The 25,121-nt window shown below is 38.3% G+C and overlaps 1 protein-coding gene across 1 annotated transcript; it reads left to right on the top strand.

Annotated features, from left to right (window-relative positions):
* The first annotated feature begins 3,734 nt into the window (after positions 1–3,734).
* LOC127654673 (ephrin-B2a-like) lies at positions 3,735–24,326 on the top strand. The gene is made up of 5 exons (XM_052141939.1): positions 3,735–4,604; positions 12,733–13,016; positions 18,907–18,999; positions 19,410–19,517; positions 20,277–24,326. Exons 1-5 carry the CDS (start codon positions 4,492–4,494, stop codon positions 20,675–20,677), a joined length of 999 nt encoding a protein of 332 aa, XP_051997899.1. The 5' UTR covers positions 3,735–4,491; the 3' UTR covers positions 20,678–24,326.
* The last annotated feature ends 795 nt before the right edge of the window (positions 24,327–25,121 follow it).

Here is a 25,121-nt window from a genome sequence, read left to right as displayed (position 1 = left end):
TGCAACATTACCCGAGTCTTGTTTTTTGAGCCCTCCGCAAACCACAAAAGAGGTTGTTTAGAGCCCTAAGCTTCTCTGTGAATTAATTGAATGCATTTGTAATCAAATCAAACAATCATGCCATGGTCCAAATCACTGAGATCACATTTCTTTCCACATTTTGATGGTTGATGTGAACATTAACTGAAGCTCCTGACCTGTATCTGAATAATTTTATGCACTGAACTGCTGCCACATGATTGGCTGGTTATATAATTTCATGGATGATTGTTGGTGCCAGACCGGCTGTTTTGAGTATTTCTGGGATTTACACACACACACCCAACAGTCTCTAGAATTTACTCCAAATGGTGCCAAAAACATCCAGTGAGCGGCAGTTCTGCAGACGGAAACAGCTTATTTGTGTGAGAGTTCAAGTGAGAATGGTCAAACTGGTTTGAACTGACAAAGTCTATGGTAACTCGGATAACCACTCTGTACAATTGTGGTGAGTAGAATAGCGGCACTGTTTTGGCGGCACGAGGGGACCTACACAATATATTAGACAGGTGGTTTTAATGTTGTGGCTGATCTGCGTGTGTGTATGTATGTGTGTGTGTGTATGTATATATATATATATATATATATATATATATATATATATATATATATATATATATATATATATATATATAGGTTATGTATGTTTTTCTTTTTTAGGAAATATGTTTTTGTACAAATGTTTCGTCTGAACAATCAACAACATGAATATCCACTGAACAAACGCTGTCTATCCTTCACTGTCTTGTTTTCATTCCCGTCAAAACTGAAACAAGACACGACTTTAAATAAGGTTGTTCAAGTGTTTTGTTTTCCCCTCTTTGGTTAGTAAGGACTGCCATCCTTCCAATAATAATATTTAATATAATTTTTTTTTTTTAAAAAAGTGTGTATTTGGCCTAAAATAATATCCCAGTAATTGAATTCCCTATTTTGCACTTCGTCAGCCGTGCTTCTTTGGGTTGACCAGTAACCGGTAATGGGCCAGTCTGTTTATCACTAGACCCTGTGCTCGAGGTTACTTCTGACCGCTGTTTCAGGTTCTCAGGTGGCCTGTAAGACACTAATGGAAATGTTGGCAAAACTCTTCTGTCACAAACGTGTCTGTGTTTTTTTTTACAAGCCCGCATTATGCAGTCTAGCATATATTAGTCACTGTCAGTTTAAACAATGCTGCGCTGATGAACGGCTGATCTAACCATCTAACCTTATACAGGCGTTATGATGACGAGGAAGATTTCTTCCCGCCAGAACTGTTTCGAAAGATTGTATTAACGGAAATATAAAGTATAAAGCGCAACACAGTTATGATGCGGCGTATCTGTTCTGAGATTATACGTGACGTTCGACCAAGTATGTGCTTACTTGACTGATGCCTACGAGAGGCCAGTCCGTGTGTTTTCTCGTGTGTTTGATCGCCGTATGCTCTGAGGGAGCCACGGCGTGTGATTATTCTTGCGCAACTGAATAAACATCGATCTGACCTGTGATTTCAAAGAGTTGAGAGTTGCTCAGAGTTTATCTTAAAGGTGTGAATGGTTGTTTGTTTTTAATTTAAGCAGTGATACTTAGGCTTTGGGAACGTTTAGAATGGGGCAAATACATTTATATTGAATTTCAAATTTTTAATTGTATTTATTTTTTACTTTTTTTTTCTTTTAAAAGTCTCAGGACAGTCATGAAAATTACACGGTAACTCAAATAAATAAATAAATAAATAAATAAATAAAAATACAATAAAATAAACTTTAGGACTGGATATTTTTTTCGTTTTCCCACAGTTTGTCTGCGTGATTTATAGGACGTATGCTGTTAATTATTTAATTCGGGTACATATTATTTTTTCGTAAATAACAGTACTTGTTATTTGAAAAATATCTGTTTTAATTAATAAATAAATAAGCATCTAAAAAAAAAAGAAAAAAAAAAGCTTATCTTACTCTTAATATTTTAATAGTGTTACTGGTGTTCGCATATAAATAGTAAAAAGGTAATTGAACATATAATATAAGCTAAAACGTTTGTTTATTTGCCAGGTCTTAACAACTCATCGTCTTTGTCTATTATTAAGAACTCGTTTCCTTATTATTCCCGTAGGGAAGACTTTTTCAGGAGTTGTATTAGTTCGTCCTATTGTTTGCTTTTGTCTGGTAGTGTGGGAGTATTGTCAAAAAAAAATCTAATAATTTATTACATCTTTAGAAACTATTTTAATGCCCATTCTGTAAATCAAAAACAAAATGTAAAAAGTTGATTTGATACCGAGACAAACAGACGTCGTTATTGGACAATTCGTCTGTCTTTGATTAAGTTAATAATAATTAAAATAAATAAAAACACCCTCGTTAATGCATGGACCACAAGCAATCCCTCAGTATGTTTATTCAGCGTGTGTAGTGTCTTAATGATCGCTTCCATGTTGGATCTACTCGTTTGAAGATCTCATAAATCAGCTGAGCAAATACACACTGACTGCAGTAAATATGCACTGATTCAATTAAAGCGATTGGAAAGTGTGAATGCTTCTCACACCATCTCGTCTTCACACTTACATTGTAATTTAGTTTCAGAGTTGCTGTAAACGGTGCCAACAATACATTTCATGAACTGATGCAGTTTTCCTGAAGTTAAATAGTAAACAGACCAATTGCATTAGCAGTAATATTTCATATTCATAGTAATATACTTTGTTATAATATAGTATATATATATATATATATATATATATATATATATGTATTGTTAATATAGAGTATTAAATGTTGATTAGATTTATAGTTTATATTTATTTTCTGTAAAGTTTTACAGTTAAAGTGAGCCATATATTTTATTTTTTTGTCTATACACTTATAATACGATGTTTTTTTATTGTATAACTTATTTTCATCCGTGTTAAATTAGTGAAATAATAAAATACGCTAATTTATACATTAATGAGCCATTGCATGTCTTTCCCAAGTCTGCATTTTTGTGCATTTTAATTCTATATAGCAGCTATAACATACCATAATGTCTTTTTTAAACACAAATTAAGACCTTAAATGCTATATTAAAGTAATGAATGTGTTATTCATTTTTAAACAAATGTAATAATGCAATAGCCTAATCAGAAAGCACTCACTTTGATGCATTCAGTGGACTCTGGATGACCGCTAGTGGGCGCTGTTGTCCGTTAAATTAATCCTTCACGCATTCAGGAAGCGGCTTCGACCTCAACATAAATAAAAGTCTTTATTTTAAGATGATTGGCCAAACGAGCTTTGTAAATGCCGTGGAACATAGACAATAAAGTCATTATATAAATAAAAGCTATATGTCATAATTACATTATAAAAGAGAAAGAATAGTTTTCACACTTAATACTAATTATTTGAATGCACGTAGCAGCTTTTTGCATCTAATTCTAGTGCCTGTACTTTATCAGTGCGGGTTGCTGCTGTTCGTAGTAGTTAATGCAACAGATGCGATTTCCCAAATATCGACCACGCTTTTTTTGTAATGCAGAAATTGCACTAATCCCTAAGCATTTAAATCTGGATATACAGTATTATCTCATTGCTCTACCAGTCGCCGGGCGACCACTTGATTGACAGGTTTCTCTCCTTAGCTACCTGTCCAATGAGACGCAAGGTGGGAGGAGTCAGCAAAAAACTCGCCCTGACAAATATTCCGTCTCGCAGACGCTCATTGCTACTTGCAGTACAGACTCGCGTAGATCACGGAGCAGCTCTGCGATTCACGCGCACAGAATTTCAATCCGGACCTGAAGGGTTCGAGCCGCAGCTGTTCTCTGCTACTGTGCGGGATCCACGGCGACCCATGAGAACTTTCATTTGACTTCATCTTTTCATTTTTATTTTTTATTTTTAGCCATTTGTCATTCTTATATATTTTTTTTTTCCTTCATCCAATTATTGAATTCTTGCTCATCTTTTCCAAAACTGCCTCATCCTTTGTGGGAACTCTGGTCATTTTCCTTAATTGGCTGAACGGAATAGCTACCTCGAGACGAGCGTTTGCTTCACGCGTTTGGAATTGGTACCTGATTGGCTTGTTGTTCACACCGGGGGGATTAACTTCCATGTCGCCACGGACATCCACAACGGCGGCGACGACACGGGTCGCCTTCCTCTGAGGGGAATGTACGTTGTTCGCACGGCTGGTTGATCGGAGAGTCCTCCACTCTGTCATATATTTGATGAGAAACTGCCTGCTGTCCGCTGCTATCTCTCACCACGAGCGGGACTATTAGAGGAGTAGCTCTTCTCATTAGGATGGCTCACTGTTAACCGTGTTTATATTAAACAGTGTTTTCCTTTCTCTCCTGGAACGGGGATATTTAGTTTGGATTGTCATAATCAGCTCTCTCTCTTTTTAGTTTCTTCTCTTTTTTTTTGTTCAAATTTGAAATTCCCTCGAAACGGAATTTGACCGTAACGGTCATAACGGACGATGGGCGACTCTCTGTGGAGGTATTACTTTGGAGTTTTATTCATCGCGTGCAAGGTGAACCTGTCCCGCGCGCTCATCCTCGACTCCATATACTGGAACACGACGAATACCAAGTAAGTGCTCGAGCCCATTCACATATAACCGTACCTAAGCGTCTCTCCCGCTCCTCCAGACACTCAAAGCCTGAAAGTGATTAATGTAGGTAGATATTTTACAGTTAAGCAGGATAAATGTGTTTGTACATCGCTAACGCGTTCATCCCGCCTTACTGTAAATGGAAACGAACGGGAGGTGATTTGGTGCTTCGGGCACCGTTAGTCTCCATTCACGGGGGTTTTGTACATTTAAAAAATAATAATCGCGTTTCCCAGTAATTAATAATCCACTGTGCTCTCTTGTAAATTAGGGGGGAAATTCTTAGAGGTGAATTGTTTTGAATGGCCCCTCAGGACCTCAATAACTCTGAGGGGATTTTTACGCACAATGGTTTGAAGTATTCCACGACACTTATAATTATTATCATTATTATTAATATTTGTAAACATATTTGACACTTTTAATTAAACTACATTTGAGAAATTGGCTTTTTGTGTTTATAAAGACACAAATGTTGTTAAGCAACCTGAAAAGCTCTATTAAATCGCTATTTATTTTTAATTGAAAGGTTTAGGCCCTAAATCCAATACCTCAGGAGACATTTGGGTAATTCTCACTATTATCATTGAAAATTATTAACTATTATCATATTGAATATTAAATCTCAATACAGTTATTTTAGCGGTCGTGATTTACCTGTATTTTAGACATTGTTATAAAGAAGCATATTATCAAAAGGGGATATATAGGAATAGCCATATTAATAACTGAAAAAAAAAATATGATGCATCACTTGAACATTGTAATTATTTTATAACAGTAGTCACCTTCACACGGAGACTCATAGGGTTGACTTTTTGTTTCTTGATATGGGGTGTTTAATGATTCATGTATTTATTTGGGACATTTGAAGATGAGCACACACATGTACCCAGAGGCGTTGAATAATGCATTAGAAAACATCGAAACGTCCACTAAATCCTCAAATTCAAAAGGGGCCTGTGCCCAGAGCTGCAGTCTGGAGCGCCTCGTGGAGATTTCTGTGTGCGAAACTCAATAATTCAGCTGTACCTCTCAACCCCTCTCTTTTACCTCCTGTACGGGGCAAGGCCGGGTGTGCAGAATATACCGCATAACAGGTGTCACGTGTTGATAATCATGGTCTCGATTACTCCGGTAATGGAGCTGCTGTCTTAGCTATAGCCCTGAGTAAGTAAAGTGTGTGATTTTTCATGAAGGCGCTCTGCTCGCGACAGGATGCGCTGGGATTGAATCTGTGCAGGAGGAATTCTCGGCTTACGTCACCGCGCGCTTTATTGCGAAAAAGCGCAAAGCGTAATAACTTTAAACAATAATAATAATAATAATAATAATAATAATAATTAAAAGTAGCCTACATTACTCTGGGTCTAAATGAACTGAGGGAGCTGATGCTTTAAAGTAAAAAATACTATAGTTTGCACGCACGAGGACAGAAATTTGCGACTGTTCATCGTTGCGTTTGTAAAATTTGGCCTTGAAAGGACAAACATAAATAATATGGCGCGTTGCATTGAGAAACCCAATGTGTTTTTTTGTTTTGTTTTTTGTTTGCTGAATGTGCCCATGCACCTTGGCGTAGGCCTACTCACTTAACTTACTTTTACATTATTCATATATCAGGCCTTGTTGCCCAATTCAGTACTCACAATTGCAATTATTAATATTATTAAAACATATTTGAATATGCGCATTTAACAGACATTGATTGGATTGGTGAATCTTAATATATCACAAGCTATATATATATATATATATATATATATATATTTCAGTCATTGTTTCTAATAATCCAAGAGATATCATTGAGTATTTTAGATGTCCAATAGTTTATAATAGATTTAAGTAAGCCGTGTCGGCTGCACTTTACATTAATGCAATGTTATTATATGTAAGTACTGAGTAGTAGCTACTAAACCACTACATGAACTTAATATGTCATTATTTTGTAGAACAGTTTGTAATTGTAGCTTGTTTTGTAATTTATAATATTAATATATCAAACGTATGAAATGTCAAGTGTTGCGCCCCAGTCTATATATTGTGACATCTTCATTAACAGAGACCCAGAGCGCCCATAGAGTGACCGCTAACTGTGTGCCACTGTAAACATGCGACTCATGTTTGCTGTAGGCCAGTGGTTCTCAAGCAGGGGGCCGGGACCCGGGGCCTCAGCACATTTCCAAGGGATGAAAAATATTTAAATAAGTGAAATAATGCGGCTGAATTAAAATGCAAATAAATAAATACTTTATGATGCATGCCTAGAAATTATAAACACTCTTTCTGAAACTTCTAGAATAAAAAAATGAGCCATGATTAATTATTTTAATCAGACACATGTAGTCTCGGGCGGAGGGGGCCTTCAAATATTGTATGGACAGTGGGGGGCCTTGGAGTCAAAAAGGTTGAGAGCCACTGCTATAGGCCTCCCTGGGCCAGTCAGCGTCCCATGGAATTACCCACTGTGCGCATTCCTGATGTTTAGTTAGGGTGACGGGTTCAAATGTATGATTCTTGCTATCACAGGACCTGATGGCAATGATAGTATTGTTATGGCTGGCAGCTGTATTTATTCCTAATTTAAAGCTGTTTTCCAACTTTAGTGTTATAAAAGTGAAATAAAAAACATTTAAAAATCCAAAACTATAATATTCAATTTGTCATTACAATTTAGCTTAGTTTACACAGTTTGTCTGTTAGTTTTAGTTTAGTTTTCATTTTCTCAGTGTTTTTTTAGTTTCAGTTTAGTTTATATTTTACTTTCAGTATTTTTTATGGCTGCCAAAGATAAGCGTTTACTGGTGTAATTTAAAAAGTCATAACATAATTACGTTTCTCTGGGCAGTCATGTGTTATGTCTATCTAGTGGTATTTTTATGTTTTATTTGGATTATAAATGTTGCAAAATGTATAATAGATGGTGAATATGGGCAAAGTGACAAAAGACATTTAAGCTTGAACCACACTGTATCCGTATGTATTTAATTAAATGATTACAAATCATTACTAAACTAATCTTTGGGGAATAAACAATTAAAGGGATAGTTCTCAAATATTTTTTTCAACATCATGCCATCCCAGATGTGTATGACTTTCTTACTTCTGCTAAACACAAATTAAGATTTTTACAAGAATATCTCACAATGCAAGTCAATAGAGGCCAAAACTTTGAAGCTCCAAAAAGCACATAAATGTAGCATACAAGTTACGCATATGACTCCAGTGGTTAAATCCATATCTTTAGATATGCAATATGATAGGTGTGAGAGAGAATCAGGTCAATATTTAAGTCCGTTTTTACTGTAAATCTTGACATCAGCAATCTCCTTGATAATCATGATTTCAAGCTCAATTATATTTCCCAGTGCCATCTAGCACTCTGCGAAACTGTACTAGGATGTATAATTGAGCTTGAGATCATGATCGTTCCTGTAGACTACAACTGCAAGATGTAGAGTTACATTTTGGTCTGTTCTTACCCAAAACAGATTAGATTACTTCAGAAGACACTGGAGTCTTATGGATGATGCTATGCTGCTTTTATGTGCTTTTTAGACCCCATTCACTTGCATTGTATTGACCTAAAGAGCTGAAATACTCTACTAAAAATCTTCGTTTGTGTTCAGCTGAAGAAAGAAAGTCATATACTCATCTAGGATGAGAGTGAGAAAATGATAAGACATTTTTGGGTCAACTATCCCTTTATCTTTTTGAGGTTTAAAATGGATGATTTTACTTTGGGATGTGTGGCAGAGCTCGTTTCATGTCCACTGGTGGGAAAAGCAATGGTAAAGAAAATGACAGAAATTTGAGGTAAATCTAGTTAAGCTTATAAACAAGTAAAAGTTAACTTAATGTTATGAAGTGAAAGTGCAGAAGAAATTATAAAAATTCACTTCAAATATATATATATATATATTTGATTTTGTCCCACTTTAACAGGAGGTCCTGCTGCTTAAACATATCTGGGATTTGGTCAAAAGAGGATCTTGAATTGTTCATTTTTGCTTTTGACTAAGGTAGAAGACATCCTAATCTTTCTCCAGTGTTCGGTTATGTGTCATTTGGATCTTAATTCAAAGTGTCAAGAAAAGAAACATTTCCAAAATTGTCCCACTTTGCCCATATTTACCATATCGTGTCAAAAACTAAAACTTTTTTTTTTAATAATTAATAAAATTATTAGAGTTATTTTTAGAGTTATAAAAAAATAATTTTAGTTTAGTTAAAATTTTTTTTGTCAATAATTTCAATTGATTTTAGTTAGTTTTAAGTTTCTTTAACTATAATAAAACCGCCTTTATCTCGACAAGATAATCAGGCAAAACTCTGAGATAAGATGCGGCAGGAATCCTCTCATTCAAATATGTTTTATTTTCTTTCTTTCTTTCTTTGTAAAACCTTTATGAGCATTTATGCATATTCAGTATACCTTCTATCTTCTGTGTCAGTTCATAGCTATGTTTTTGGGAGGAGCACGTTTAATATCGATTCTCTGCTCCCTATGGTCAGCTGTACATGATAGAACACACTCCCATAAATCTGAATCACTGTTTGTGTGATGCTTAAAAACCACACGTCTGTATTATCTTCTCCTCCCATTGCAAACATGTGTGTCAATATATTGCACAGCACCGTTTACCCCTCAACTACTTAACTTCTGATATATCAGGCAGGTACAAACTCCTTTCCCCTTTCACTCTCCCTCTCTGCAATCCATTTTGTCAAAGGCGAAGAAACAAAAGCAGTCTGCTCCACACATTTTCAGTCAAAGGAGATTCCCTCTCTTCATTAAGAGATTACATCACTTAGCAGGGCTCTGACGGGAGCACATCCATAGCTTCATACACATGCAGATACAGCATGAGACTCGAGAGCGTGTGGGCCATGAATAATAACTACCCCACTCCCCCATCTGCGTTTAGAGGCGAAGAAACGCATGCTACTAATAGACTGCCTCTGAAAGGCTGTCATGATGTAGATGCTTCTCATGGTGGGATCGTTTCTCAGCTGTGGGAGAGGAAAGGGACTGAGGGAAAACGATGAGGTCCAGCTGTACAGATGGAGTGTGCAGAACAGTAGTTGCATTTGTGTTGCTCTGAAAGATGAGGAGCGCTCTGGTCTACATAGTTGAGGATTACAGAATGAATGAATGAGGGAAAGAAAGACACGATAGGGTGAAAACGGTCGAGCATATAAAGGGATAAGGTGCCGGTATGGTCACTTTGCCCTCTCACCCGGCACAGGTCTCAGTTGCAGAGCAATATGGGGTGACTAAACCATGAGATGTCTGTTGCCTTCTTTTGTCCTCTGCATTATATCCATGCCCAATGGACCTCCATATTGGTCAGATGATTGAAAGTCAAACGGCTTATGTTCCCTCCTCCTCCATGCGTCCATCTCTTGTGTTGTTTCAGAACTTTGGGTTAGAGCACTGTGGTCCTATTGGGGAAGGATTAGGCTATTGATGTCACCGTGTTACGGCTCGGCCCACCCGACTATAGGCTGAGATTAACAGCGAGAGAGAGAGAGAGAGAGGAAAGGGAGCAGCCAGATGAAAGCTGATTGACATAAATGTATATATGGAGGCACCAGGGAGAGGGAGCAAGATATCTGAAAACAAGAAGAGCTGTCCCATGACTCGTGACAGAGCTAAAACTCTGCTTCAGATTTAGCATGTGTATTGGTGTGTAAGTGGACACAGACAGTCCTAACATTTACACTCATTAGCTGGTGTAAGTGAGTCTCTTTTCTAGGTCTTTTATGTCTGTAGCCATCAGTTTTAGTTAGATTACTTCTAGTAGTGCTGCCAAAAACAGATATTTCTACCTGAGAGTCATTGAGAAGACAAAAGACAAAACAGCTGCCCTGTGTGCAAGAGACAGAGATAGAGAGTGAAAGAATGTGGACCGCAAATAAAATTATGGAGAAACGTCCGCAAATAGCACAGTCAGGTCTTCGTAGATGTTGTGCACATGTTCTGACCGTTCTCTCTTGCACACACACTCTCTCAGACTTAATGGCTTCTCTGTGTGCAGCTGCAGTCTTGTTAACAGAATGAGCACTTGTGCAAACCCTCATTCTGTCATCCTTTTTCACGTTCACATGTCCCCGAGTATTTACGACCGCTGGGAGAGTCGCCGACGCTGAAGTTGGGGGGTTAAAGTGTGTTTTTACATGAGAATTAAAGTCATTTACAAACATGAGTGTGACCTCTGGCTTTATTTATTCAACCACCCCCCACTTTTACACCCGCTCCCCTCCAAAACTAAAACTACCAAGGACTGTGTAACAGTGACTCCTGTAAAATACTGACAGCGTAATCACTGCTTTAATAGCAGAATGTGTGTGTTTGTATGTATGGGTTGTGGGGTGACCTTGAATACCCTGTGGTTTAGTATAATGACTGTCTGTGGGGATGTTAGTGAGCTAAAAGATATGTATCGTAACTGGCGGCTGCATTTGCCCTCTCCATTTCTCTGCTTTGCATATTACCAATCATGTATGCCCTGCATTAAATGCAATAAAAATGTTCAATGCATCTGCCATTTTTTTAATGGCTGATGCCGATATATAGAGATCAAGGTGGCAGAGATCTGATGTAATGCGATATAAGAAGGACTGCTCAGAGATAACGATAAACATGTTACAATGTTACTAAATGGAATTAGAATGTCTGAAATAAAGATGCAGTTAATGTACAGTATTTTACACTGCCGGTCAAAACGTTTGAATCAATTTACTGAAATGTTTCTCATGATCTTAAAAATCTTTTGATCTGAAGGCAAAAATATAATTGTGTCACCATATTAATTTATTTCATTATAAAACTAAATGTTTTTGAAATGGATGACTTGGACCAAATAATTAAGAAAAGCAGCCAATAAGTGCCCAGCACAGATGGGAAGTCCTTCAATGCTGTTTAAAAAGCATCTCAGGGTCAAGAGTACATTTCTGCAAATTCTAGACAAAGGGGGTCAACTTTGAAAATGCTAAAATATAACAGTTTTGATTTATTGTTTAGTCACAATATAATTCCCTTCGATCCATTTATGTTATTCTATAGTTTTGATGACTTTACTATTATTCTAAAATGTGAAAAAAAAACAATTATAATAAAGAATGAGTCTTGACCAGTAGTGTATATATGATCTACATACTGTACGTTTAAATGCAAGAGCAGATTATGTTGCAAATGTTTTGCATTTAGCAGGAAAATGGCATTGCTAAGTCAGCCATTAGTTTGCAGATTTGTGGATTTGTAGGAATGTGTAAAACCTTTAAGGTGTGAACATGTTTGACTCTGAGAATGCAGCAGTCTCACCTGTTCTTTTCAATGAACCCTAAGCAAATATTCAAACTCACCACACACACATGAACACACTGTTTGTCTGTTCTTGGCTTTTCAAATAAGCCTGCGTAAAGATAAGACATGAATGAGATAACAATCCAGTGTTCAGAGTTTTGATGCCGAGAATGGCTCGAGAGGATTTGTGTGGCTAGATCTGTCGCAGAGATAGTCCCGACAGCTACCCTGCTGCACATCTAATGCACACACACACTCCAGAGCAGTTTTCCCAGCTACTCTTGTTTTAGTCCCTTGAGGCAAATGACTGGGAGCGTCGCCTGATGCCGTCCACAGAGGCACATTGCAGGTGTGTTTAGTTGCAGCGCTTTTCCTCCGTATTTCCCATGACATCATTTTCTTATTGCGGCGCTGTTGTTTGAGCGCTTGGCATCAGAGACACTGACATTTGCCTTCATTCTTAAGTCAGCCGTGAGTCAACACCTTTGTCTCATTCTAGTTGTGCCGCTTTGTTTTCATTTTCTAATAAAGGATCTCGAAAATGCTCTGAATGCCCATTTAGGCCGAAAGCAGTTTAAGACCACGTCAGTTACTCACCCACATTTTCATTAACCAGCACAACTTGTTCAGAACCTGCTTTATTTTTCATAATCACTGCTAAATAATTGATTTGGCTGTTTTAATTATTGATCACTCCATGCTGTACCATCCAGCATATTTCTGATCCATAGAGTGGCGCAGATATGATTTAATAGCTGTGAAGTGTCTAACTCTTTCTTTCTGTCTCTCTTTCAAAGGTTTATGCCAGGACAGGGTCTGGTGCTGTACCCACAGATCGGGGATAAGATGGACATAGTTTGCCCTCGTGTAGAGGGTGGCTCAATGGATGGAGTGGAGTATTATAAACTCTATATGGTTCCCCGGGAACAGCTGGAGTCCTGTACGGTCACAAAGGCAGACACGCCTTTACTCAACTGTGTGAAACCGGACCAGGACGTCAAATTCACCCTCAAATTCCAGGAGTTCAGCCCAAACCTCTGGGGCTTGGAGTTCTTCAGGGGAAAAGACTACTACATTATCTGTGAGTATGAAAGGGGATGGGTGATTCTCACAGGAAAATGTCCTCATTCTATATTACTCCAAAATCAAAAGAAACATAAAAATAAATTATATTTAGCATTATAGCAAATTAAGCCAATGTTCATTACCAAAATGCAAAAAGGATGCTCATTACGAAATACTCTTTACTACAACGTGAAAACAATTCTATATTATTTAAATTCTATATTATTTTTTGTAATTTTAATTAAATTGTACAACTGCATATTTTTCACTTTAATACAGTAAAAAATAATGATGTGTCATTAATGAAAACCATTATTGAATACAATGGGAATTATAAAAGTAAACCATCCGGACGCGTATGGTATAGAGAATTGGGTAGCAAAATGTGCCTGCAGTGTCCTGAAAATAAATGCAATGCAAAAAAATCGTTCTAAATTTAGGCTTCCTTTTCGTAAAACGAAATGTAATTTAATTTGGGGCTAAATATGAGCAGGACAGTTCAAGACCACTAGATCACTTTGCTGCACTGTGCTGGCCAATTATGTTAGCTTCTGTTTGTTTATGGTCAGATTTATGTGGTTTCGAGTGTTTTGTGAGCTAGTTGCTGTGTTCATGGATGTAACTAATGACATATTTATATCACAGTTGTTTGTTTACATTGACTGAAATGGTCGTTCCAGATTTACCGAGACAGAAAGTTTCTGTGACGTGCGAGGGGCGTTTTACAAGGAACGCATAAAACACAGCAAGCACAAATAACGTCTCATGTTCACATTTGCAGTGTATCATTATGCATGTGGGTTACGTTTTTGCATTTGCCAGCACAATGTCTGCACACCTGGCCTCTACACACTTACACACAGACACATACAAGCTTTAGGCTCAAAGCAAGCTGTATAAACAAAGTTGGGTAGTTTGGAGAGGAGCAAAGGGATCTAGCAAATGGAATAACTGAGAAACACACGCATAAACAGAGGCTGCTTTGATGCACAGCGTCAATCTCATTCCCCTTCAGTAAGTTATGAGCTCTCTCTCTCTCTCTCTCTCTCCTAGCATGAGGAGAAAATTCTATTTTGCAGTTCTGGGAAATTCGCTGTTTATTTTGTTCTCTCATTTTCTCTTAAGCGACTGTAGAAAAGTGAAATAGAGAGGAGGAGAAAGAGAGATTAGTTCATTTTACTGCATTGTAAATGTTAATTGCCCTGTTGTGCTGCTGGAATCATGTGTGCGTGTAGAGTTGTGAAGTGCATAATTGTACAACTCCTATGTGTGTGCAAGTGTGTGTTGGGGTAGTTTATTCAATAAGTCATTAATTAAAAAGTTTAATCCTAATAGCTCAATTTAATCACTCTGTCCTTATCAATTGGATCTGCTCAGAAAGCAATTAGATGATTTCAGTCCCTTTCAAACGTGTTCAGCAAGACAAACTGTGTGTAATGGTCAAACTTTCAAATGGCTTTCCTATTGTTCATCTGCCACGTTTGTGTTTGAAGATGAGTTTGATGTGATCTTGTCTGACAGATTGCACTCGAGCCGCAAGCTAGGAGAGAGAGAGAGATACATGATCTAAATATGGCGAGAGAGAGACAGAGAGAGAGAGAGAGGGGAAATGTTTTATAAAACAGAAAGAACACAAGCCAAAGAACTATGTGATAATAAAATGGACAACGAGCAGTCTTGGTAAATCTTAAAGGTTCACTCATTATGTTCACTCACATGAGTTGATGTCATATCAGTGGAGTAGGAAAGCCATTTCTTTTTTTCTTCTTAAGTGCGCTCCCCCCTGATGATAGGCACCGTGTTAAAATCACATGAACAGCTGTGTCTTGCAGTACAACCCGAGTTAATAAATGCCGATAGTCCAAGTCAACCATCGTATCATCCAGTGAATTATAAACAAAACATTCTTGGAGAACCTTCCACACAGGTAAGAGCAGAAAGAGAATAGTGCTTAAAGAGCTGAAAGAGACAGGGAATCTGTCCATCTGCAGTTTTAATTAGTGTTTCATTAGTTTTATTTAGTGCTGGGCCCAGTTGTAAGAAACCCCTTAAGTTAAGAAAACACTTCATTATAATTATAAGTGTATTGACAGTAAAGCTTGTCTTAACTGATGGGGTCCGTGCAACCTGGCCTTTTTCTTTAAGACAATCTACTGTCCTAATCTTATAGAACATGTGTGTGTGTGTGTGTGTGTGTGTTTTTGTGAGTGAGTGTGTGTGTGTGTGTGTGTGTGTGTGTGTGTGTGTGTGTGTGTGTGTGTGTGTGTGTGTGTGTACCAGCATGTCAGTCGGCACTACCAGTAATGAGCATTTATTGATGATTTATCTCTTTTATAAGTGTAAACCATATATTTATTGTATTGTTGTATATATTTAATTCTATTTATTTATTTTTTTACCTGGTCGCTTTCTTTTATTTTCCTTTCCCCCTTTATTTTATTAATTTCTTTATTTACGTCTGTATCCGTATCTATTCTATCCATTTTCTGCACTACACGTAGAGGGACACAGAAGTTGTTTGCCTTTTGAGGCTTTTCGAGGTGCTGTGCCATATCTTATTAGAGAAGATGTGCGATGTTTTTGTGTGTATATATACTGTTGTGTGTCAGCATTTTTGTGATGCAATTCTGAGATGCAATTCTGCTCACTACAATTGTACAGAGGGGTTATCTGAGTTACCATAGCTTTTCTCGACCCAGTTTGGCCATTCTCCGTTGACCTCTCTGACCATCAAGGTGTTTCCATCCACAGAACTGCTGCTCACTGGATGTTTTTGGGACCAAAAACTGAGTAAATTCTAGAGAGTGTTATTTTTTATTTGTGTGCTTGTGTGTGTGTGTGTGTGTGTGTGTGTGTGAGAGTGTCTGTGTGTGTGTGAGAGTGTATGTGTGTGTGTGTGTGTGTGAGAGAGAGTGTGTGTGTGTGTGTGTGTGTGAGAGAGTGTCTGTGTGTGTGTGTGTGTGTGTGAGAGAGTGTCTGTGTGTGTGTGTGTGTGTGTGTGTGTGTGTGTGTGTGTGTGTGTGTGTGTGTGTGTGAGCGTGTATTTATCACTTTGTGGGGACCAAATGTCCCCATAAGGATAGTAAAACCCGAAATTTTTGACCTTGTGGGGACATTTTGTTGGTCCCCATGAGGAAAACAGCTTATAAATCATACTAAATTATGTTTTTGAAAATGTAAAAATGCAGAAAGTTTTCTGTGAGGGTTAGGTTTAGGGGTAGGGTTAGGTTTAGGGAATAGAATATAAAGTTTGTACAGTATAAAAACCATTATGTCTATGGAAAGTCCCCATAAAACATGGAAACACAACGTGTGTGTGTGTGTGTGTGTGTGTGTGTGTGGTTTCTTTGATAACAAGAAAGCTTTGAAGAAGTGGTTCAAATGTAGTTATCTTTTTCAAGTTTCAAACAGTTTTAAAAAGCATTCATAAAAACACACATCACATGTGACCATGACTACTGTTGACCTGGAATGTTTAGCTCATCATGTGATTATTTTTTGTGTGTGATGTGTTTGGTTGTAATGTTTGAGTGTGTGTGTGTGTGTGTGTGTGTGTGTGTTTAGGCTCATTTAACAGACTTATGAAATGAACACTGAAAGGAACGCAAGCTTTAAAGGAGCTTTTGATTGTAATGAGCTTGTCTTCTAAAAAGCCACAGGTCAGAGAAAGAAGTAGAGATCAAGACAAACAGAGATTCAAATTGAGTGATGTCGCTGCTGCTGTCCCTAAAACAGAAAAAGATGAAAAATAGAAAAGAAAAGCAGAGAGATGATAGACAGAGTAAAGGAAAGACACTGCCACATTCATGAACCCACATGGCACTGTACTACAAACTCACTCACATTCATTCTGCCTCATGAAAGTGTCAGAATTGGAAAGAAGTGATGATGGGGGGATAGGCGCCTTATAGACTGCAGCCCCCCTCTCTCCGTTTCTCTATATCTGCATCTCTCTCTCTCTCGCTGTGAATGCAGGCCACATTGTTCTGGAAGCTGACCAGAAGTTAAGCCCTTGGCAGCTCGTTAGCTCTGTGTTACTGACCCAATAGACCGCAAGCCTGCTGGGCGTGGACACACACACACACATGCACACACACTCTTATGGCATTGCTGCATTGTTCGGTTAAAAGGCCACGTGGGACCAGTGACCAGTAAACTAATGATAGTTTGTTTAGCCACACTGATGATGGCGTCTTAATTCACTTTGTAGCGTTTGTACACCATTTGCGCTGATGAGTGTATTTCTTTTTAGCGATTTTGTTTGTTATGTAAGCCTATAAGGGACCCCACTGACATTCATTTCAATAAAGTGCATCAACGCCTGCCCATTCTTTTAGCCGTCTTCATTCCAGAAGTGTTTTTTCCATTCATTTCTTCCATAGGGATTTCATGAAATCATTCATAAAAGTGTTCTTAGCCATGAACCATTGTAACCAGCTCTGAGCTGAATCATATCACAAAATGTTATTTGAAGCCAAAAAGTATTTGACTATCTGACAAAAAGTCAAAGGTAGGCCTACAAGACTGTGTACTTTAAGTCTTTTTAATGATGGAATGAACTACAATTCTACAAAGCACCACAGATGGCGTCATTAAAAACGATGTAAATGTATAAAACTTTTGATTTGAAGTCGTTGATTATAAGTATAGAATTAATTAAAAAATATTAAGATGCATACTAATATATAAGTAGTTTAAGTGTGTTGGAAGGCCGACTCAATTATTTCATTCTCAGTGCGTCATGGAAGTGGCCAGCAGAGACAATTTAGTCCCGAGACGGAGCACTTGTATTCAAATAAAAGGGAAAAATTGGAATGCCCAAAATGGTGGATGTAGAAAAGAAAATCCCGCCTTACAGGTAAAAGAGCCAATTACCTTTTAGATACAGACATCGCCTGTCAATCAACCCGAGAACGTACATGCGCATCAGCTGGACCAGCTTGATTTTTATTAGCTGTGATGTAAATGAAATAAGCACAATTTATGATACTATTGTTTTCAGATTTTACTGCTGATTTGAAGTATGTTTTTTTTTATCGTACTCTTAGCCAACCGCGTTAGAGATTTCGGTCTTTCCCCATGTAAGTAGATAGGAGCTGTACTTTTATGCTGCTTATATCCATAGACAATAGCTAACTTGTTCCCAAAGATAAGGCATAAGGAGTGGACTGACTTGCCTTAAAAAAGGACCTTGGTTGGTGGTCACTCCTGGGATCATTTGCCACAATTCTCAGATAGATGGAGCTTTCTCATTGATTGTGTATTTCTTCGCCACAAATTCTGCTAATAAACCCCTTTTTTTTGTTTAGTTAAAATAATGCAGACTGATACTGACAACAAGGAAGACTTCTTTTCTTGCTCACATGTTTCTTGATGGACATCTGCTGTGGATAAAGAGTTGTGCACTCTTAAACACACTCTAAACCTCACATTCATTAATAGCCCTCTCTCTGTGCCTTTGCTAAATTATTAAAACCCTCTCCTGGTGCTGAATGCCTCTGCTTCAACTGTTAATTATTCCTTTATTCCTTTTTATATCTTGGTGAAATGTTAAAGTGCATCACTACACGTTCGGCGGGGGTTCTGGCCAACTTTCATAACATACACGATTTTTGGCCAATAAAGATTTCAAACAGTGGTCCATGTTGGACTTAAGTTTAAGAGCTATTTAAAGTTTGGTTACATGATTTATGAAGGCGCTGCACAGAGACTTGTTAAGATTACCATTTTATAATGATTCATGAATATGCATTTGCTGCGTTAATTATGCAATAACATCATCTATATTGATCAAAGTGGTACATGAGATGTGCAATCTCAGTTATGTATTTGCATACATAAAAGCAACACTTGCATATGTAGATAATATGATGCTAAAGTGGTTTTTGTCGTCGTTTCTTTTCCAGCTACATCTAACGGAACGATGGAGGGGCTGGAGAATCAGGAAGGAGGGGTGTGTAAATCCAAGTCGATGAAAATCGTCATGAAGGTTGGACAAAGTAAGTAAGATTGTTTGTATGTGGGTGTGTAATAGCTGTTTTACTGTGCACATACATGAGGGTGTAGAACAATATTATAAAGGTTCAAGAGCCATGCGGACCTTCAGCTGACTCTGCACTGTAATGTATGATGATTATAACCAGTGACATCCACAGTAATTACCATAGGCCACACCTACCGACATGACCTGCTGAATTTCTCGCTCTCTCACAAACACATGCTGAAGGTCACTGGATTAATCATGGCTGCCTGTGTTTTAATTAAGGACACACACATACGGGTGCTATCAGTCACAAATGCACATACACACTTTTATTTCCTAGAGCAGCATGAAAGTAATAGCTCTCCACATGGAAATACACAAACTCATATCAAAGTGATGAATGTGTTTCTTATCTGTGTTTTGCAGACCCCTCCGATCCCATTTTCCCCAAAGAGTACACCACCAGATACCCCCCCAAACATCCCGAAATAGGAGCCAAGGACACCAAATCGAATGAAGTACTTGACAAGCATGGTACGTCATATATTTTATCACTTAACACACCATATAGACCTACATGTGTGATGTGAGAGGCGTGCGAGGGGAGTGTCACCGATTCATCATCCTTTATACTCGTCTCTCTGTCTCTCTCTCTCTGGATTTTCATCCCTTTTTTTTGCTTAGCAAATGACCCTCATCCTGTCACAATGGCCTGCACATATACACACACACATATCCCTGATGCATTCTCATAAAATCCTTCTGACAAGCAGCCATTAATGTGACAGAGCAAGACGTACACGCTGGCTCTGTCTCTCTCACACTCACTCTCTTCCAACTAGCATATGGCCATCAAAGTCATTTGAGGAGAGTGTCTTAGGAAAAATAATCCACTTGTAAAAACTGCTCGGGTGTGAGTGTTAGCAGCTCATCCATTCCGCCCACCTTGCACCACCCAGAACAACTCTTTGGAGTCAAAGCCATACAAGGTTACTCTGTCCACATATTTCTATGTCCTCAGACTGTGCATAGATTCTGAGGTGTTATCTGCTGAAAGCCGAATTTGGCTTTGCCGTAAATATGCTTTTTTGAAAGCTCAGGATGCATTTTAGAAAACGTTTGAAGACACCTCTTCATTAACAAAACTTTGAAATGAACACTAGGCAGAATGACCACCTCCAGCACAGTTATCAGCAGATAATCTCCAGATAAACCAACCCAATAATCGGTCTGGGTGGTATCGGTCTATCAATAGTGTCACTTTGTCATAATTGGTTTTTGTTTTCTTCTTAGATGCATCTCATCACGGAGAAGAAAAAGGAGAAGGAAATAAATCCTCCGTCATCGGCTCAGAGGTTGCTCTGTTTGCCTGCATCGCATCCGCCAGCATCATCGTCATCATTATCATCATCATGCTGGTTTTCTTCCTGCTGAAGTATCGAAGACGCCATCGCAAACACTCACCTCAGCATGCCACCACGCTGTCACTCAGCACGCTAGCCACGCCCAAACGAGGTGGTGGCAGCGGCAACAACAACGGCTCGGAGCCTAGTGACATCATCATTCCGCTGCGGACTGCCGACAGTGTCTTCTGCCCACATTACGAGAAAGTGAGCGGTGATTACGGACACCCCGTTTACATCGTACAGGAAATGCCACCACAGAGCCCAGCGAATATCTATTATAAAGTGTGAAAACAGACATGCTTTATGTGTGCCGTTTTAACTCTAACCACCACAAGCCCCTCAATGACCCCCCCTGTAGTGCAGGATTGACGCTTGAGCTCACCCTCATCCCGCCCCCTCGTGGCTGTCTTATTTTTTGTTCTTGTTTATTTTACGGTATTCCTGATTATTTCTCTCAGTATAGATGTTGCTGATGGTGGAGTGAAGCGCCTGATTCGCTGCTCTTGCACCTGCAAAAACGAAACAAGCAAAATTGAAGAAAACTGATATCCCGTTGGGGGATTGACGTGCACTATAACGGACGCTTAGGATAATATAGTGTGTGTGTATGAGGGAGTGTTTGTGAATCCAATGAGCAGGGGAGAGGGGGGTTGAGGGGGTGGGCATGAGAAAAGAGATTTATTTCTCTTTAATTTCGCTTCATCATTCTCCCTTAAAGACACAACACGCTGAGATATTGGGAGAGAAGGAGATGGAGAAGAGAAGTGATGTAACAGTATGACAAAGCAAGAAGTACGTTGGGTATGGCTAATAGGCAGGAAGTGAATGAATCACATTGGTCACTGCTGAAGGAAGTGGATTTATCGAGGAAGCAGGAAGATGGCGTCCACAAGTCATTGGACGTTCAGAGCTCACTATCGGACATTTGAATGGACATAACCTGTTTTCATGCATTCACTCGTACTGTTTCATGTACATTAAAACACTCCTCATTTCCACCTCTTTCTCTTCTGCAAAATGACTTTCACAATGTTTACTTGAAGTCTTTTTGTATGGTCATACGTCTTGCATTTCTTTCTGTTATTCCCAGTGCAGTCCACTTGCAAATTTGTTTGGTAGAAGACTTAATAGGTATTGTCATAGAGATCCTTTTGTGCTGGTATAACGTGGTATGGGAGACTCAAACACATTTCATTTCGTGTATGTTAGCTGCCAAGGGCTGGAAGAATGAGAGAGACAGTGCAGGAGAAAAAGAGAGGAAAGGAACAACAGGATGTTAGGTGAAATGATCAATATTTTGGTACAGTTGTTGCTGTCCTGTTACCTGCTGGGAAGGTGAAGGACCCACGTGAACACTTTAGCAGCACTTTGAATGCCTCACCATGTCCATGTGGATTATACGCTCAAGTACAACACATTTACAGTAAAGAAACAGACAGAGACAGCAGGAAACTAATTCTAGAATAAGGCTTATTGAGCTGTGGTGAGATCCATCCCCAGGCTCGTTTGCTAGAGATGCACGTCACGGCGAAGCTTCCTGTTCCTGAAATACAAGTATTTCTGCCATCACGCATTCAAACACACAGTGTAGCCAGTGTGGGCCAGTGATAGTTGATCTGGTGCTCTCCTTTTTGCTCAAAAACTCATTAATGTCAACATGCATTGCTATTATTATAATTGTGATTTATTTACTTTTGAATTAAACACAAAAGATTGAATTAGCATTGCTTAATGAATTTGTTTAGAAGTAGATCAAAACGGATGGAAATAGTGCGAGTAGAATTTATTTGTTACATATAGCACCCAAACAGGAAGGCGTAAAACCGCAAGAATATGAATAATTGATGGTAAATCTGCATATTATGCAAGATAGATAGAGTTGTCCTTTTTTGTTAACAAACCAATTTCTCCATTTTGTTATTTGCTTTTTTTCCATCGACCCCTACACAAATAGCTGCCTTTCAACCACAAACACACTCTCAAACAAGCGCATGTGCTTTATTGCCAGGGAAGGGGCGGGCTATGGAAGGAGCCATCTGAGAAAAATGCATGCTGGGTTTTAAAATAGCCGAAAGGAATGAGAAGGAAGGGCCAGAAATGACCCAAAGGAAGGGCACGTTTAACGGAGTCCTGACTAAACCAACTTCTCCAGCCTGCCTGTCTCTCTTGATGAAGCTCAGATGTGCTCTGGGTTGAAATTAGGCCTCCTAATCTGGATGGAAAGCTGTAGACGTGGGTTAGCAGGCATACCAGATGAGAACGAGTACAGGCTAAATGTAGTCAATTGCATGAAACAAGATCTTTTAGGCTCATATTGTGGGAGGTTTCAGGAGAGAGAAAAAAACACATTATGATTTGTGACTGATGGAGGTCACAAGTGGACTTCGTATCCCACAACTCCCAAAGGATTTCAGAACCCCTATATTCCCTCCAGTCAGTCCTCTCCTAGTGGTTGTGTGTGTTGTTATTTGTGCAAACCTCTTCCTAAACAATGCCAGCCTACCAGCCCATTTTCATTTATTTCCTACATTGACTTCAAATCGAAATCGCTTTTAAAATGTCCACACATTGAGGAAGTTTGACCGTGCGTTGCCATGGTCACACATTAACTGTTCATCCATTTGTTTTCACTTGTTCATGGAGGTTATTCAATCTCACCAAGAAGCCAAGCCTTGTGTGATCGGAGCTTTGTGTCTCTGTTAGAGGCCACACAATCTGCAAATATGCAATTTTTATTTATTTTTATAACAATTGAGGAAAAAAGATGATATACGTAACTATGGAAAGTGTTCTTAACCATTGAAATGAGTGAAACAATTAAAGAAAAAATACAGCATATGAGAATACAACAACCCCAGTGTGTTATTATTATTATTATTATTATTATTATTTTGTGCTGTAGGTTCGAGGTAAACTGTGAAAACATGCACACTTACACACGTAGAAGTCTGAGCAGTTGGATGAAACTGTAAACACACATACTAAAAAAAATGACAAACATGTTGCTGTTTGGTTGCTGTCCCATGTGGGCTAAATATGACAATCTCCTTAGTTTCTTTGAATCTGAAGACACCTTCCCAGCGAGCAGCTTGCAAACTTTCCAGTAACACAGTAGGAGTGATAGGACTTAACTAGTACTGTAGCTACAGATGTTGCACCAATGTTGCCGGACCGTTTGTGACTGAGGGAAATGTCTTCAGGCCACTGTAAAATGCCTTGCTTGTATGGTAACCCTGAGTTTACGGGACTCTAATTTTTGCACCGTACATCTGTATGTAAGAGGCTGTAAATACGTTATTGTTTGTATTGTATATGGATCCCTGGTCTTTATGATAGCCTTATTCTCACATTTCTAGCAAATAAAAAGAAAAGATACGGAAAAAAAAAACAAAAAACATGAATCACTTCAGTTTAAAGAGAGCATACTAATTTTTTTTGGTAAATAACTTGTGTAAATATTGACGACGAACCCAATAAATTGTTTTTTATAAACTCTTAAAGTAAGATGTTTTGTATAGAATTTGAATTTTTTGCTATGTATTTTAGCTAGCACTCGTCAGAACCCCCCCACTCACCCCTTTTGCACTGTTCCCATGGTGATCTGGTTTAAAAATGGAAAAGAGATTTGCCAAACTGACTGCTTGCTGCAAATTTGTGCCATACGTGTGTACCATTGATATTTATTTAATTAGTTATTTGTTTTTTTGTTTCTACCCAGTTTGTACGCAAATTCAGTATTATCATTTGAGTTTTTCCCACTTCTCCGTTTCCTGTTATATTTCTTCTGTTGCTGTCTTTTCCCGGTGGCAGACACACCCACCCTTCTCTCGCAGTGAGGTCTGATCAGGACGTGCGGCATTATAAAAGTCATAGAAATGGCACACATTCCACCAGTCTGTTACAAACTGAAAATGTTTTTCAATAAAATGTTTTTCCTGTGGAACTTTCAGTTCTCATTTATGTTTATTTAATGGCTTTTGACACATTGTGTCAGTTAGAGTTTGCCCGTTTACAACCGGACTTTATTTCTCATTAAATCTTTATTTCATGTTTCTTTCTCATCATCTCTTGGTAAATTAATGAACTTGATTTAACATTCAACAACCTGAATGAATGAAAAACACATTATGGTTTTGGTAATCAGTTAATAAAACAGAAATATTAATTAGGCATATTCTTTATATATATATATATATATTAGGGCTGTCGATTTAACACATTAATTCAGTGTGTTTAATTTGATAAAAAATAACATGTTAAAAAAATTAATGCAATTAATGGCAATGCCCCCGTATAAGGAAGGTTCCTGAGGAATGCTTGTAGTACCACCTGTTTACTCCAGAGGGCAGTAAGTGAAACTTCAGCTGTGTGAGCAACACACAGTTTATACAGTGAACAAAACAACCCACAACACAAACATGCGTTACGTTCTTGCGTTCAAAACACTTGATGGAGCGCAAATCTGAACTAAGAGATCTCAAGATGTGTTTAAAGATTGAGTATTAAACTATATTTGAACTAAACATTGTATGTTTATGACGCAACTCATCCGAGGCGCTACACAAGCATGTCTGGCCTAGGTGTACATTGGCGGTCCTTAAACAAGCCCTCATAATAAATCTCTGATTGATAAATTCACTTGTGTAATGGATTACTGTGAACTGTGTGTCAATGATGGACTTATGATCAATAATATGGTAATAATCAATACATTGTATTATAAAGCTGCTTT

Source organism: Xyrauchen texanus, chromosome 14 (genome assembly GCF_025860055.1).
Source record: "Xyrauchen texanus isolate HMW12.3.18 chromosome 14, RBS_HiC_50CHRs, whole genome shotgun sequence".
Taxonomy (NCBI): Eukaryota; Metazoa; Chordata; class Actinopteri; order Cypriniformes; family Catostomidae; genus Xyrauchen; species Xyrauchen texanus.
The sequence above is the reverse complement of the archived record's forward strand: the minus strand, read 5'-3'. Positions and strand labels throughout refer to the sequence as shown.